The sequence below is a fragment of the Phyllobates terribilis genome, unplaced genomic scaffold (assembly GCF_046119375.1).
Source record: "Phyllobates terribilis strain yellow unplaced genomic scaffold, ASM4611937v1 Scaffold_11__3_contigs__length_659146591, whole genome shotgun sequence".
NCBI lineage: Eukaryota > Metazoa > Chordata > Amphibia > Anura > Dendrobatidae > Phyllobates > Phyllobates terribilis.
In genome coordinates, this window is record NW_027362771.1 from 29,702,340 (window position 1) to 29,719,268 (window position 16,929).

Consider the following 16,929-nt stretch of genomic DNA (forward strand, 5'->3'; position numbering starts at 1 on the left):
GTACTTTTTTTGGTTTTGTAATAATTTACGGATTTATTGGTTTAATATTTTATTTATTTATTTTTATTTATTTTGTGATTTTTTTTTTTAATAGTTTAAAAACTTTTTTTCTACATTTTTACTTAGTCCCTGTATGGGACATTAATTTTTATTTTTCTGATCACTGATCTCATGTAATGTAATACACATATATTACATTATATGAGATCTTCACTGACTGTTTCAGTCAGAGTCTCCTGTCTGACTTCAGCTACATACAGGCTGAAGTCAGACAGGAAGGACACCATATATGGCAGAGCTGGAGGCGGTCATGTGACCTCCAGCTGCCATAGCAACCCCAGGTCCTCAAACGAAACGGAGGTCTTCGGAGGTAAGTAAGACGACCCCCTCTCTTCCTGCTGTCTCCTATATGCCGTGATCACTATAGATCACAGCATATAGCAGACAGCAAAGGGTTAACATCACTGGGACCTGATCTAATCAGGTCCCGATGATGTACCCTGTCAGAGCTAACGCTCTGCACCGGAATCGCAGTGCTTGCAGGACCCTGGGGGTCCTGAGCACTGCGAGACCACCCACCGTTTTTAAACGTCGGCGCTGCACAGAGCCCGGCAAGCGCCGACGTTTATCTACAGTGGGCGGTCGGGAACCGGTTAAGCTCTATGTAGAAACAGGAGGTCAATTTTACCTGTATGAGTCATAAGTCACTGCAAAAGTTACTGGCAGGGGAGGAGGGAGTGGTTGGAGGCGTAGAGGGGGGTGATAAATGCCGGGACTAGAGATTTCCTGTTTCGACACAGAGCAGAGAAAAGAGAAGAATTAAATAACTTGTCCAAAGCTTTTACATTGATGCCCTATCCTTAGGATAGGTAATCAATGTCTGACCGGCTGGGGTCCGATACCTGGCATCGCCACCAATTAGCTGCTATCGGTGCCGGCCAGAAGCAGTTACTTGCGGACCTCGGCCGTCTACTTGTTGTGACCAGGGCTTATTACTGCACATCTGCCTCCTATTCAATTCAATAGGAGGCAGATGTGCAGTACCCCGCAGCAGCCACTACAAGTAGATGGCCGAGGTCCGCAAGTAACTGCCTCCTGCCGCCGCTGGCACTGATAGCAGCTGATCGGTGGGGGTGCCGGGTGTTGGACCCCGGCGGGTCAGACATTGATTACCTATCCTAAGGATAGGTCATCAATGGAAAAGTAGTGGACAACCTCTAATAGGATAGAAAGGCAAAATGAGCAATTCTAAGTACATAGTGCGATATAATATGATGACTGCAATATATTAAGAGGATAAAATCTTTGATGGGAGTAGTGCTTCTTTAATAGGAATGACGTATGTTGTGATAGAGTTACCATACAGGATGACATTAGTCATACATTTATTACAATGTAGATCAAAAAATTAGCGGAGCATTAATTTAGATGTTGGCTAGAATCACACCATTGTATGTTTTTACAATCTACCAACATTGTATCCATGTTTGCCGGACATTTTTAAGCTCATTCCCAATCACTTAGGAAAACCAGAGTCATGCTTATTTTTAGGCAAATTGGCAGAAGCCATAACTACTTTATGACCCATTTTGCAGAACAGCATTGGTTAAAAACTTGTCTGTTTCCGCTATGCATGTGGGCAAAAATTTCCATTCGATGCACTTTTCGCACTTTGTCTAATTTTTAGGTTTCAGTGTGTAGAAGTGAAATGTTTAGTCTTTTTTGTGATTTGCGTATATTGTATGTAGGGAGTACAACAGCATGTGAGCACTTTACGGCAGCTGCAGTTAGTCACTTGACAGAAAAATATATAGGCTTATCAATTATGCATTTAGACAGGCCAACCATGGCCGTTAAGCAACCACCGATCGGCTGCATGTAAACCGATTGGCGATTATGTAGTAGCCAGTTTAGAACTGCACTCAGGCGAAGGTCACACAACCATTTCCATTTGAGAAAATTGATCCGATTATGCTAACCAGACGCTGATCAAACTTTGATTAGAGTGGGATCCGATTTTCTTGGAGGTGGGGAGGTAAAAAAAGAAAGTTTCTCCATCTTCTTTGTGCAGTCAATCCATGAAAATTGGACCAACCGCTCTCGGAAATCATCTGGGTGCAGTCAAATTTTTTTTCATGGACCCATAGACTTGAATGGGCAAGTGCCATCCATTTCTCGGATGCAAATGGTGCATGCTGCGATTTTTTGACTCTGACCAATCGGACATGTGCATAGCCCTATAGAATAACACCCGTACGAGTGCTGGCCATCAAAACCACAGATAGCACTCTTCCAATTTATATGGTCGTGTGCACGAGCCCTTAATTGCATAGAGCAATACCCCATATAGGACATCATGTTCTCGGCAGCATGTGTCCTATTTACACTGATGCTGAGAGCTATGATTATTAAGTAAGCTTATTAATTATCTCAGCCATCGAATGTGCGTTTTGCTCATTCTCCAGGTGATTTGCAGCCTCTTCAGACTGCACGATTATCGGGAAAGGAGCGTGCCTTGGACAGCTTGTTACAGATTATCGGCCAGTGTATGAATGGACTCTTACAAAAATGGATCGATTTCAGTTGTCGTTAGCAGCTTATCCTGACATGTATATGAACACTCGGCTGATTTCAGGAGTGATAATTAATAGGCTTTCCTGTAATGTTATCTACTTCAGGAAGACAACGCCAAACAGCGAGCTCTCAACGATATGATGGGAGGCGTCTTGGAGGTGAAGAAGGAGGATATCTTGAGAATGGTGAGATTTCAATGAACAGACAAAATTATCAAGTATATTTTACAATTCCGTCATACAATATATTTACTGTGAGTCTGCGTCCTTGATATTGGGTTATATGCCCTAAACATTTGTCAAGTCTTCTGTTATTTATCAGTACCATGATGGGTAAGAGGTGACTTCATATGAGGCATGTGATACCTGGCTGAGGGAGCTTATTGGCACATGCCATGCAATTGTACCTTGTATCCTTATTAAAAAAAAAGTACCTGTAAAAGTCATGGAAAATATGAGAAAGTTTATTACCTTATGTGACGGAAGACAACTCCCTTGTACTGAAGCCTGATGATCAAGTGGAGCTCAACTATGATGGTTAATCCCCAAAAATAACAAAGTCTGACCATAGATGTCTTCAAAAGATGTCTCCGACCAGGTGGTTATATCAGACACAATGATCCCACAAATAAGAACAGAATAGCCCTCAGAACATGTGTATGGTCTGTTCTTAAAGTCCTCTGGATGACTGGCCTATGGGCGGGTAGGGGTGTGCACAAGAAACCAAAACATAAAAAGATAATGGTTGGAGAAGGTCCTGCCCATACACCACTCCCAATAGTCCTGTCTCTGGCCAGTCTACCAGGCTGTATATTCAATGAAGCCCCCTGTTGTGAAGAACAATGATGCACAACCCCCTCACTAGGTGCATTAAAAGCAAATGTTAATGCAGTACCTGATTATGAAGAAAGACTGGGGAAGGGGATGTGATACACTGTAAAGCTATGTTCACACGCAGCATTTTTGCAGCATGTTTTTTTCTGCAGCCAAACAACATAGGTTTTGCTTCGTTCTCACTGGGGTTTTTGGGTTGCGTTACGGCTGCATTTTTTTGTGTGAATTACATGTGTGATTTATCTACAGTACATGTTTAATAAAGTTCATTTCATTTACCGAAAACGGCAAATCCTGTATTTTACATTTTCTTATTGCTTTCTTTGAAGGACACAAAGCTGAAAAAACACTGAAAGACTTGACATGATGCACATTTAAAAATCAGTCAGGAAAAAAAAGAGATTTCTGATATCTCATCGCTTTTGCTGGCACTGTAACACTCTTACTTCTTTTCCGCAGAAAAAAGAAGCTACATGTGAACAGATCGTAAGGATATATTCATATTACGTTTTTTTACATGGATTTTGAAGCAAAATCTGGTAAAAAAATACACACAAAAAAAAACACTTTAAATCCTCTTTTATGTGGATTTTGAAGTAGTTCCGCTTCCTAATTCTTGTAAAAAAAAGTCCCTTCATGTATGTTCACGTAGAGGTTTTTATGTTTTTGTGACGTAAAACGTGTTTTTTGCATGTTTTTTTAGCATGGTTTTTAGGACTTTTTAATTATAACATGAGATATAGCAATAAGTTGTGGTTTTTAGAGCTTTTTCACGTGCTAGAAATGCTCACAAAAGAAACCACAGCATCTTCATTACAGACGTGCTTTCTCCTTCACATGGATAAGAGGCTTGTCAAGCAGGTCTGGGGCGTTTTTATGTGGATTGTGGGATTAAATCAGAGAGCAAAACTCAGTCATGTCCACAGAGGATAGAGGTGGGCTGTCTTGGATCTTTTTGGCCTACGATGCAGTGTTTATCATTGGCAGAAAAAAAAAATGGAACATACCTGAACAGTTGTTCATTCCTCCAAAACAACCAAAGATTGATCAAAATGCTTGAAATCAGCCATTTTTTTTTACTTAATACTTAATGTCTTTCAGGAAGTGACACAACCAGGTTTTTTGTCAAAAGCCGAGACTGAATGGACTGAAGATGAAAAAAAGCAGTTCAAGGACTATGATAAAAAATGTAAGGAGCTCAATGAGGAGAAGGAAAAATACAGAAAGGTGAGAGTTTACTTGTTAAATCTGCTCATGGCTACTAGAAGTGAAAGGGTAAATGCCATACATTAACGTTACATAAAGCAATGGCGGAAGAGCTGAGTATTCTTCCCATAACTCCTGATCCTCCTAAAAAAATGTTTAATAAAAGTTAATCAGTAACTTTAATATACTCCAAAATGGAGATATTGAAAAATACTATTCATCCCACAAAAACAGACCTCAGAGCTACAGTGCATTGTGAAAGTATTTGGCCCCCTTGAACTTTTCTACCTTTTGCCACATTTCTGGCTTCAAACATAAAGATATAAAATTCTATTTTTTTGGGAAGAATCAACAAGTGGGACACAATCGTGAAGTGGAACGAAATTTATTGGATATTTTAAACTTTAAAAAAAAAAAAAAAAACTGAAAAGTGGGGCGTGCAATATTATTCGGCCCCTTTACTTTCAGTGCAGAAGTTCAGTGAGGATCTCTGAATGATCCAATGTTGTCCTAAATGACTGGTAATGATAGGAGAATCCACCTGTGTGTAATCAAGTCTCCGTATAAATGCACCTGCTCTGTGATAGTCTCAGGGTTCTGTTTCAAGTGCAGAGAGCATCATGAAGACCAAGGAACACACCAGGCAGGTCCGATATAGTGTTGTGGCGAAGTTTAAAGCCGGATTTTGATCCAAAAAGATTTCCCAAGATTTAAACATCTCAAGGAGCAGTGTGCAAGCGATCATATTGAAATGGAAGGAGTATCAGACCACTGCAAATCTATCAAGACCCGGCCATCCCTCTAAACTTTCATCTCGAACAAGAAGAAGACTGATCAGAGATGCAGCCAAAAGGCCCATGATCACTCTGGATGAACTGCAGAGATCTACAGCTGAGGTGGGAGAGTCTGTCCATAGGACAACAATCAGTCGTACACTGCACAAATCTGGCCTTTATGGAAGAGTGGCAAGAAGAAAGCCATTTCTCAAAGATATCCATAAAAAGTCTTGTTTGAAGTTTGCCACAAGCCACCTGGGAGACACACCAAACATGTGGAATAAGGTGCTCTGGTCAGATGAAACCAAAATCAAACTTTATGGCCACAATGCAAAACAATATGTTTGGTGTAAAAGCAACACAGCTCATCACCCTCAAAACACCATCCCCACTGTCAAACACGGTGGTGGCAGCATCATGGTTTGGGCCTGCTTTTCTTCAGCAGGGACAGGGAAGATGGTTAATATTGATGGGAAGATGGATGGAGCCAAATACAGGACCATTCTGGAAGAAAACCTGTTGGAGTCTGCAAAAGACCTGAGACTGGGACGGAGATTTATCTTCCAACAAGACAATGATCCCAAACATAAAGCAAAATCTACAATAAAATGGTTAAAAAATAAACGTATCCAGGTGTTAGAATGGCCAAGTCAAAGTCCAGACCTGAATCCAATCGAGAATCTGTGGAAAGAGCTGAAAACTGTTGTTCACAAACGCCCTCCATCCAACCTCAATGAGCTCGAACTGTTTTGCAAGGAAGAATGGGCAAGAATTTCAGCCTCTCGATGTGCAAAACTGATAGAGACATACCCCAAGCGACTTGCAGCTGTAATTGCAGAAAAAGGTGGCGCTTCAAAGTATTAACTCAAGGGGGCCGAATAATATTGCACGCCCCACTTTTAAGTTTTTAATTTGTTAAAAAAGTTTAAACTATCCAATAAATTTCGTTCCACTTCATGATTGTGTCACTTGTTGTTGATTCTTCCCCAAAAAATTAGAATTTTATATCTTTATGTTTGAAGCCAGAAATGTGGCAAAAGGTAGAAAAGGTCAAGGGGACCAAATACTTTCACAATGCACTGTATGTTGATGGAGAAATAAAAAATAGCACAGAAACATGAAAACAAAAACATGCCTGGCATCCAGCTGACTTACAAATACTACTGATGTAAAATACTGAGCAGATACATGGCCAGGAGGAGTATGTAGAGCAGAGGCTGACTATCATTGCATTGCAGGGGCTGAAGGTAGCTAACCGATAGACAGCAGCTTCTATACTCTGTGCAGCACCCAAACTGTGGCCCCCATTCATCAAAGCTTTTACACCAGTATTCTGGCTTAAAGAGCTTTGAAAAGTCGCATAATTTGTGCGCAGTCACCGCTTGTCAAATTCATGACGAGCTGAGATGTTTGCTACTCCACAAGAATAGAATAGGATTTGTGTCTAGGTGCACACTGAAGTGTACGCTACTCGTCCATATGCCTCTTCATGAATCAGGAGAGCCAGACTCCAGCATATCACCTTATCAAGGCCAGCCTGAACAATGTCTCTGGGAATGTTTACTATAAAGGGTCCCATACACAATAGATAAGTGTTGGCCGAACAATAGGCCAGCCGCTGCCTTTACCCAACTTCTCCGTACATAAGAGCATTAATTCTGCTGAGCGCTCCTGTGTTCTCTACCATAGAGATGCTACCAGCCTCCATCACTGGCATCATCTAGGGGAATTGGGGAAACTCCATACATATTGGACTGTCAGCTGAGCCCACCAATATCAGCGGGTACGGCTGATGTTAGCCTAAGTTTACACATCCATATGTGTGAGATCTGTGTCAGGTGTCCGCTTAGTTGTATCCTAGTTGCTTCAGTTTTTTCTCACTGAAGCAGGTAGACAGTCTGAATTTATTCTGTCAATTGACTTTTCACAATGTATCAGTTTGAAGCCACGTTCACACATTCAGTATTTGGTCAGTATTTTACATCAGTATTTGTAAGTCAAAACCAGGAGAGGAACAATCAGAGGAAAAGTACAATAGAAACACATCACCACTTCTGTATTTATCACCCACTCCTGGTTTTGGCTTACAGATACTGAGGTAAAATACTGACCAAATACCGAATGTGTGAACGTGGCCTAAAAATGCTGAAACTCGGATGGTGCATTGAAGCACAAAGTCTATCTTCACTGAGTTATCCATTTATACAAATCTCTGTAGACATTAACCCCTCTCCAACAGGTGTTGATCTGATCAGCTGTCATGTGCCCCTAACAGCCACTGGTGGGATCGCAATCCCCCCCGCTGCTGTTAACAGCAGAAGGACATCATAAGTCCCACCCATAGGTGCCTGTGTCATATGACCGCGGGTCGCCGATGGGTTGTAATTACTGGGAGGCTATGAGTGACGCCCAGTGGTCGGCGCTCATAGCAAGTGAGAATTTCTGCTACACACAGATAATCTGATGATCGCAGCTTCTAGTCTCCCAGACTATTGAAGCTTGTGTAAGGTAAAAAAAAAAAAAAAAAGTTTTTAAAAATATTAAAAAAATTGAAATCACCCCCCTTTCACCCCATTCAAAATAAAACAATAAAAACATCAAATATACACATATTTGGTATATCAATATATAAAAAGAATTAATTGGATCGGTAAATGGCGTAACGAGAAAAAAAAATCAAAACGCCAGAATTAATTTTTTTTTGTTGCCACAAAATTGCAATAAAATGCAATAACGGGCGATCAAAACATCGTATCTACACCAAAATGGTGTCAATAAAAACGTCAGCCCGGCGAGCAAAAAATAAGCCCTCACCTGGCCCCAGATCCCGAAAAATGGAGACGCTACAGGTCTTGGAAAATAGCGACTTTTTAAAAAAAAAAAAAAAATTTTAAACAAACTTTTGGATTTTTTTTTCACCACTTAAATAAAAAATAACCTATACATGTTTGGTATCTACTAACTCATAATAAGAATCATAATGGCAGGTCAGTTTTATCACTTAGTGAACAAGGTACAAAAAAAAAAAAAACAACTGTGGAATTGTACTGTTTTTGCAATTTCATCGCACTTGGAATTTTTTTCCCGTTTTCCAGCACATGATATGGTAAAACCAATGGTGTGGTTCAAAAGTACAACTTGTCCCGCAAAAATAAGCCCTCACATGGCCATGTTGACTGCAAAGTAGAAAAGTTATGGCTCTGGGAAGAAGGGGAGCAAAAAAAAAAAGCGCAAAAATGGAAAATGGCCCGGGGGTGAAGGGTTAATGACTGAGCCTGATCCATAGGACATGCACTGTGTCTCATGCACTAGAGACACGGAATCTGATTTTATGGGCTCGCTCATTCTGGCATATGTTCTCTCATGCGAGAGAATCGGGCCGGTTATGCTAATGACACTCGGCTCAAACTCTGTCAGAGCTTAATCTGAGTGTTAGCTGAGTATGATCCAATATTCTCGCATGATAGAATCGCAGCACAGGTGTGGAGAAGGTGGAGAACGTAATTTCTCCATTGTCTCTGTGCACGTACAATCTGATGTTTCACACGTACCCATAGACTTGTATGGGTGCGCGTGAGCTGAATATCAGAAGCACCCACAGCATTTTGCAGTGGTTTTCTCATACCGATTCGACATGAGGCAATAATCACAAAGCTGCAATACCCATAGGCCACGGCCCCACTATCAGTATTTGGTCAGTATTCGGTCAGTATTTTTTCTCAGGAGTGGGAGCCAAAACCAGATGAGGAACAATCAGAGAAAAGGTATAATAGAAACAAGTCACCAATTCTGTATATTTATCACCCACTCCTGGTTTTGGCTCCCACTCCTGAGAAAAAATACTGACCAAATACTGACCAAATACTGCTAATGGGGCCGTGGCCTTAGTATAAGGCCTCTTTCACAAGTCAGTATTTCCAGTACTTGTGGTGACAGTTTCCACACATACTGGAGACACTGACAGACACAGACCCATTCAAATGAATGGGTCTGCACACACGTCAGTGTGTTTCCACGAACCATGTGTCTGTGTGATCCACACGTAGACATGTCCGTTTGTGGCCGGAAGCACGGATCATACGGACCCATTCAAGTTAATGGGTCCATGTAAACACGTACCGCACATGGATGTCATCCGTATGACACGTACCGGCGCTTGGGAATCAGTGTACAGTTAGCGCTGTTCCCAAGCGCCGGGTGCTGAACGCTGCCCTCGTCATAGTCCAGGGGATAATGATCAGAATTGTTGTTTGCTTCCGGTGTCTCCACCTGGAAAAATAGGAAAATAAAAAAATCCATGTACTCACTTGTCCTAAGTGTCCCCCGATGTAATCCATGCGACCGCTCAGCAGAGGAGCCGGGGAGAATGACTCCTGCAGCGAGCGGCCCCGGAGCTGTGCTCAGCGAGTGGTGTCCTGTCACTCACTGAGCGCAGCGGAGGTCTGGAGCTCGCTCGCTGAGTCATTCTCCCAGGCTCGTCGGTGTCAGTGGTCAAGTGTATTACAGTGGGGGACACTTAGGACAGGTGAGTATATAGATTTTTTTATTTTATTCTTATTTTTACAGGTGGAAACACCGGGAGCAGACTACAACTCTCATCATTATCCCCTGCTGGTGCTGATCACAGTGCAAGAAGGGGACAATGATGAGGGCAGCATTCAGCACCTGGTGCTTGGGAACAGTGCTAACTGTACCGCTGATTCCCAAATGCCGGTACGTGTGCTCCTGATGCGGTACACAGGTGCAAACGGACATCTCCGGTATGGGGTTTTCCCTTACCGGAAATATCTGGACATGTGAAACTGGCCTAACACTGGGCCGATAAGACATCGCACAGCACTGTGAGTATACCATAAAAACTGATGTGTGTATGGATCAATGAAAGTCTATAAGTCAGTGTGTTGTCCGAGAAAAAAAAGTCAACACTAGGACGTGTCACACACTTGTGTGTATGTAACCTAATTTCTATGGGGGCCTTAAAGCATCTGTATGAGATCTCCTAGAAATAGGCTGAGGCTTGTAGTGCACCTTAACTGACCTGGCTATTAATCTTTCTATTAAACAGCAGACATTTTTATCAAATCTCTTTTCAAACAGGCCAATTTTTTTAGATCATGCTTTCCAATACAGCAGGCGTTCTGCATAAAAAGTTTTTTCTGCAATTTTACATTGTGACCAGTTAGTGACAAAAGACACTACATGGCCACACAGCGATATACATCAGAAGCATAGCTTATCGGTATTTGTTGGGCAATAATACACCCAGAATATACTTACAACATACAGCATGAACGAGATGTAGGCAGAGTCTTAACAAAGTTCATAAAAAAAAAAGTGTATAAAAAAACATAAAACATGATAATTTAGCTAATATTTTTATTTCATTCTTCTTAGTTTCAGATAACAAAAATATACACATTAGGCATCCTCATAATAATATCTATTCCAGTTTGGGTTAAATAAAACTAGCAGCTTCCTGGACTGCAGATGCGTTTGTGGGGCTGAGTGCCTAATAAACTGCATATAAGATAATTGCACTCCAAAGGAGATGGCTTTATTCAGCTTTTAAGTGGCATGAAAAAAAGTTCCCGCAGCACACACTGGGCATTACCTCACATCTTGAACCCCAACTAACTACTAAGCCACAGCCTTAGGCCACGGCCCCACTCTCAGTATTTGGTCAGTATTTGGTCAGTATTTTTTCTCAGGAGTGGGAACCAAAACCAGGTGAGGAACAATCAGAGAAAAGGTATAATAGAAACAAGTCACCAATTCTGCATTTATCACCCACTCCTGGTTTTGGCTCCCACTCCCGAGAAAAAATACTGATCGGATACTGACCAAATACTGATAGTGGGGCCGTGGCCTAACTGAGGTCCTTCTTCAGTACTTTGGCTCTCATATTCGAGTCCCTTCTGGGTGCCAGTCCACCTGTCTGTCTCCAACCAATCCACAGTTCATCTGCGTTCTGCATGACAAGAGCAGCACTTCTCGGCTGTGAGCGCTCCCTCTGGAATGGGCTCTAGATGGGTGTGGTCCAGGTCATTTTCTACCCTGTTTTTGGGTTGTTCTCCAGCACCTTCTAACCTTACACCCTAAGGCCCCCTTCACATGTTCGTGTTTCAGGTACGTGTGGCATCCTTTTTCACATGTACCAGAGACATATAACCACACGTACCTATTATAACCTATGATGATCTTCATATGTTCGTGTTTTCACCCGCACCGTGTGTCCGTGTGACCCACATGGAGACATGTCCGTTTTTTTAATGGCAGCATGGATGACAAGGACCAATACAAGTCTGTGGGTCCGTGTAAAACACATACAGCACACGGATGGCATCCATGTGCCGTCCTTGTGCTGTACAAGAAGCTTTGGAATTGATTTTTCTTAAGTCATACTGGAAAAATACTGATGGCACACAGATGACACACTGATCCAAAACACTAAAGACTCCGGTACTGTTTTTTCCAGTATGGCCTCATTCATATGTCAGTATTTGGATCAGTGTTTGTATGTCAAAGCCAGGAGTGGAACTTACAGAGAAAAACTATAAATGAAAGATTGACACCTCTTCTGTGTTTTACAGTCACTCCTGGTTTTGGCAAACAAATACTGATCAAAAAATACTGACCTGTGAATGAAGCCTACTTGTATTATACTGACATGTGAAGAGGGCCTAAGGCTGGGTTCAAACGAGCGTATTTTATACTTATGTATATGGACCACAATAACTGGTCTGGCAGCGGCTCTCCTGAATCGAACTTACAATCTCATATGAGTCTGAGACTGTAAGTTCAGGTCGGGAGACTCATAGTTAGTCCAGACATTGTAGTCTGTATACGGACCATGAAATACACCTGTGTGAACCTAGCCTTAAAGGGGTTTTCCCACGAGCGAAAGTTCATTTTAATCAATACATCTTGGAATAATAATAACTTCCACAATTGGATGTGTTTAAATAAAATATTCCTGTGCTGAGATAATGTTATACATGTGCCCCTGCTGTGTACTGTGTAATGGCTGTGTCTGACCGTGCAGGAACACGGTCTGATCATATCACAGCTCCTGGGCAGGGGAGGAAGCAAAAGAATATACAGACATTACAGCAGGGGATCACAGATGATTCTTTCTTTGAGGTAAAATAGGTCCTAGTAATGGTTGTCCTAGTTGGCAGATTGTCTTGTATGTAACCGATCAACAGTTTTTTAATGGCCAGTGGTTGGCTTGTCTTAAATGCCGCCTTAAATGTCTTCCCCCTACCCCCTCAGCTCGCCGCTTATGGGATGAGTAAAGGCCCCGTCACACTTAGCGACGCTGCAACAATCCCGACAACGATGCGACCTGTCAGGGATTGTTGCTGCGTCGCTATGTGGTCGCTGGTGAGCACACGCGCTCCTAGTAACCCGTTGTTTATCATGGTTACCACTCTGCTACGGTGAGCGGGAGGTTACCGCTCACTTTAGCAGGCTCGTAACCATGATAAACAACGGGTTACTAGGAGCGCGTGGGCCCCTAGTAACCCGATGTTTATCATGGTTACCAGCCTGATCGCTGCTCCCGCTGGTCACATACAGCGATGTGTGCTGACCAGCAGGAGGGCAATGACCAAAAAATGGTCCAGGACACTTTGCAGCGATCAGCAACCTCACAGCAGGGGCCTGATCGCTGCAAAGTGTCACACATAGCGACATCGCTGGTGAGGTCGCTGTTGCGTCACCAAAACCGTGACAGAGCAGCGATCTCGCTATGTGAGATTGGGGCTTAAGACTGGAACAAGGCGTATGATGATGACATCCCTCTTCAATCCAGTTATCTTGGACAATGGCTATGCTTTCTCGGTTTTCATAGCTATCATTTTGTCAGGTGGTCTCTTCCTCCAAGTTCCAATCACTTTACTTGGATCTTGACAGCTTTCTTTGTAGAAACTATCTAATGTAGCAATGCTGATATAACTATTTCACAGTTGTATGCGTGTAATTGCTGCTCCATTTCAATGTCAGCTTTTTGTCTTTGGCTTTTGTTTTGGACACAATAAGGTATTTAAGCCCTTTCTTCCTGATAACCACATCAGCTTGTGAAACAATTTCTGTATTGTCTCTTCTTTTTGCTTTGCTTATCTTCACTTAGTAAACATGTAGGGAGACCTCTACAATTTGCAAATCACACTTATAGCCAAAGACAAGCATTTACAATTGGATTAGACACAGACACTTATTAGGCTCTGTTCACATATCCAGTGGTTATCTCTGTTTTTAATTCAGTTTTGCTATAACAAAAACAGGTGGATACTGGATCTTACAATGATTAAAGGTCCTAAAATGTGTTCTGTTTGACTGCAATTCAGCTGCGATCAGTTTTTTGCTGGATCAAAAAAAAGTCTGCACAATTTTTTTTGTCCGTCCAAAGAAAACTGATTAGCAACTGGATCTGTGTTTTATTTAAGATCACGCGTTCAGTATTTGGTCAGTATTTTACATCAGTATTTGCATGCCAAAACCAAAACCAGGAGTGAAACATTTGGAGGAAAAGTATAATAAATACAGAAGTGGTGACATGTTTCTATCACCCACTCCTGGTTTTGTCTTACTACTGATGTAAAATACTGACCAAATACTGAACATGTGAACGTGGCCTTTTGAAGTCTGTGGAAAACTGATGATAACAGATGGTCATCTGTTAACAGGCCTGTTATTTAGTACTTCGCATTCCCAGAACACTAAAAATGTCAGTGTTACCCCTTGTAAAAACAGATCCATGACAAAAGCAACAAAAAAACGGAAGTCAAAGTGTGCATATATTTTTGCTACATTTGTAACGGATACAGTTTTTTTGGGAAAATTGGATTTTATTTTACAAACAGATGACAACTGGACATGTGAATGGAGCTTAAAGGGGTTATCCAGTATTTTTTTTTTGTGTATGGGACTAAGAAATAAGAGGCAGGTAATTGCTATCTACCTGCCTGTTCTGCACAGGGACTACTCTGCTGGCTCGGGGCCGTCACAGGCCATTCTTGCAGGCGATTCTGCTGCTTCATGTCACCTCTTGTCAACAAAGCAGCTCTTCCTCTTCCGGTCTGCTCCGTCAACAGGATGTCACTGCAGACGTCATGATTGACAGCTGACTCTCCGCAGTTATGTCAAATAGCATGACTTCAGCAGACACGCCCCATCAACAGAGCATATTGTAGGATAAACATGCCCAAAGATATATTCACATATTACATAAAAAATATATATTGAACATTACTAAAATGTCCAATACTATAGTAACATGAATACATTTATAACAAATCTATTTTGGTGCTGAAATGTAATATCCATGTTGCTTCTCTTTTATGAAGTAATTGATTCCAATTTCCTCCTCGCTTTGTGGTGCATCTTTAGTTTAGTTCTGGCTTCTGCGTGCAGATCTACAATGGACACATGAATGGGCATCTTTTCCTCATGTTTTGCATCTGGTGTCCCAGTTCAGGCTTGGTCTTGTCTTCTTTTTTCTAAGCACCATATTTGTCCACATACACTTATAGAATTGCATTTGATTCGTAAATTCTGCAAACATGGATACATGGCATCCGGGGTTGATTCAGTTTCTCTGTGATCCATCTATGATCTCTGTAGATTATGAGCAGAGGACATACTTATCATTTTTAGATCCTTGTCTTGCACCAGTACAGACGTCTTTTCCTTATCATCTCAAGCCCTTCTCTCTCTGGTAACAATTTAGCCTGAACTTTTAATTCTCTTTGTTTGAGAGCAGCACAAGACAATGCGCTGCTAAGGGCGATGATTTTTTGTACTGCGCAAAAAAATCATATCACACGATGAAGTGCAGTGTAAATGCGGCCTAACACTATGTTCCTACAATGAGTATTTGGTGAGTTTTTGCATTTTTTTTTTTTCATTCCATTTTTGAGTGCATTTTTTTCGGGTACATGTTAAGCATCTAATGAAATTCTGTGGAAAAAAGCCATGCATAAAGCATAGCTTACCTGTAAGAGAAATTTACATGTTGCAGATTACTCATACAAACGTCGTCGTGCTCAGGGACGCACTCATATACAAGTCACCACATAGAGGGACGCACTCATATACAAGTCACCACATAGAGGGACGCGCTCATATACAAGTCACCACATAGAGAGACGCACTCATATACAAGTCACCACATAGAGGGACGCGCTCATACACAAGTCACCACATAGAGGGACGCGCTCATACACAAGTCACCACATAGAGGGACGCGCTCATACACAAGTCACCACATAGAGAGACGCACTCATATACAAGTCACCACATAGAGAGAAGCGCTCATACACAAGTCACCACATAGAGGGACGCGCTCATATACAAGTCACCACATAGAGGGACGCGCTCATATACAAGTCACCACATAGAGGGACGCACTCATATACACGTCACCACATAGAGAGACGCACTCATATACAAGTCACCACATAGAGAGACGCACTCATATACAAGTCACCACATAGAGAGACGCACTCATATACAAGTCACCACATAGAGGGACGCACTCATATACAAGTCACCACATAGAGGGACGTGCTCATACACAAGTCACCACATAGAGAGACACGCTCATATACAAGTCACCACATAGAGAGACGCACTCATATACAAGTCACCACATAGAGGGACGCACTCATATACACGTCACCACATAGAGAGACGCGCTCATATACACGTCACCACATAGAGAGACGCACTCATATACAAGTCACCACATAGAGAGACGCACTCATATACAAGTCACCACATAGAGGGACGCGCTCATATACAAGTCACCACATAGAGAGACGCACTCATATACAAGTCACCACATAGAGGGACGCACTCATATACACGTCACCACATAGAGGGACGCACTCATACACACGTCACCACATAGAGGGACGCGCTCATATACAAGTCACCACATAGAGGGACGCGCTCATATACAAGTCACCACATAGAGAGACGCACTCATATACAAGTCACCACATAGAGGGACGCGCTCATATACACGTCACCACATAGAGAGACGCGCTCATATACAAGTCACCACATAGAGGGACGCGCTCATATACAAGTCACCACATAGAGGGACGCGCTCATATACAAGTCACCACATAGAGAGACGCGCTCATACACAAGTCACCACATAGAGGGACGCGCTCATACACAAGTCACCACATAGAGGGACGCGCTCATACACAAGTCACCACATAGAGGGACGCGCTTATACACAAGTCACCACATAGAGGGACGCGCTCATATACAAGTCACCACATAGAGGGACGCGCTCATATACAAGTCACCACATAGAGGGACGCGCTCATATACAAGTCACCACATAGAGGGACGCGCTCATATACAAGTCACCACATAGAGAGACGCGCTCATATACAAGTCACCACATAGAGAGACGCACTCATATACAAGTCACCACATAGAGGGACGCGCTCATATACAAGTCACCACATAGAGGGACGCGCTCATATACAAGTCACCACATAGAGGGACGCGCTCATATACAA

General features: G+C 42.3%; 1 protein-coding gene across 2 annotated transcripts in view; it reads left to right on the forward strand.

The window, feature by feature from the left end:
• CFAP43 (cilia and flagella associated protein 43) overlaps positions 1-16,929 on the forward strand; it is an 87,330-nt gene that overhangs the window by 46,090 nt on the left and 24,311 nt on the right. For both annotated transcript variants that reach the window (XM_073651158.1, XM_073651159.1), the window contains 2 exons: positions 2,679-2,759; positions 4,509-4,634. In XM_073651158.1, coding sequence (XP_073507259.1) covers positions 2,679-2,759; positions 4,509-4,634 — 207 coding nt within the window. The remainder of the gene's footprint in view (positions 1-2,678; positions 2,760-4,508; positions 4,635-16,929) is intronic.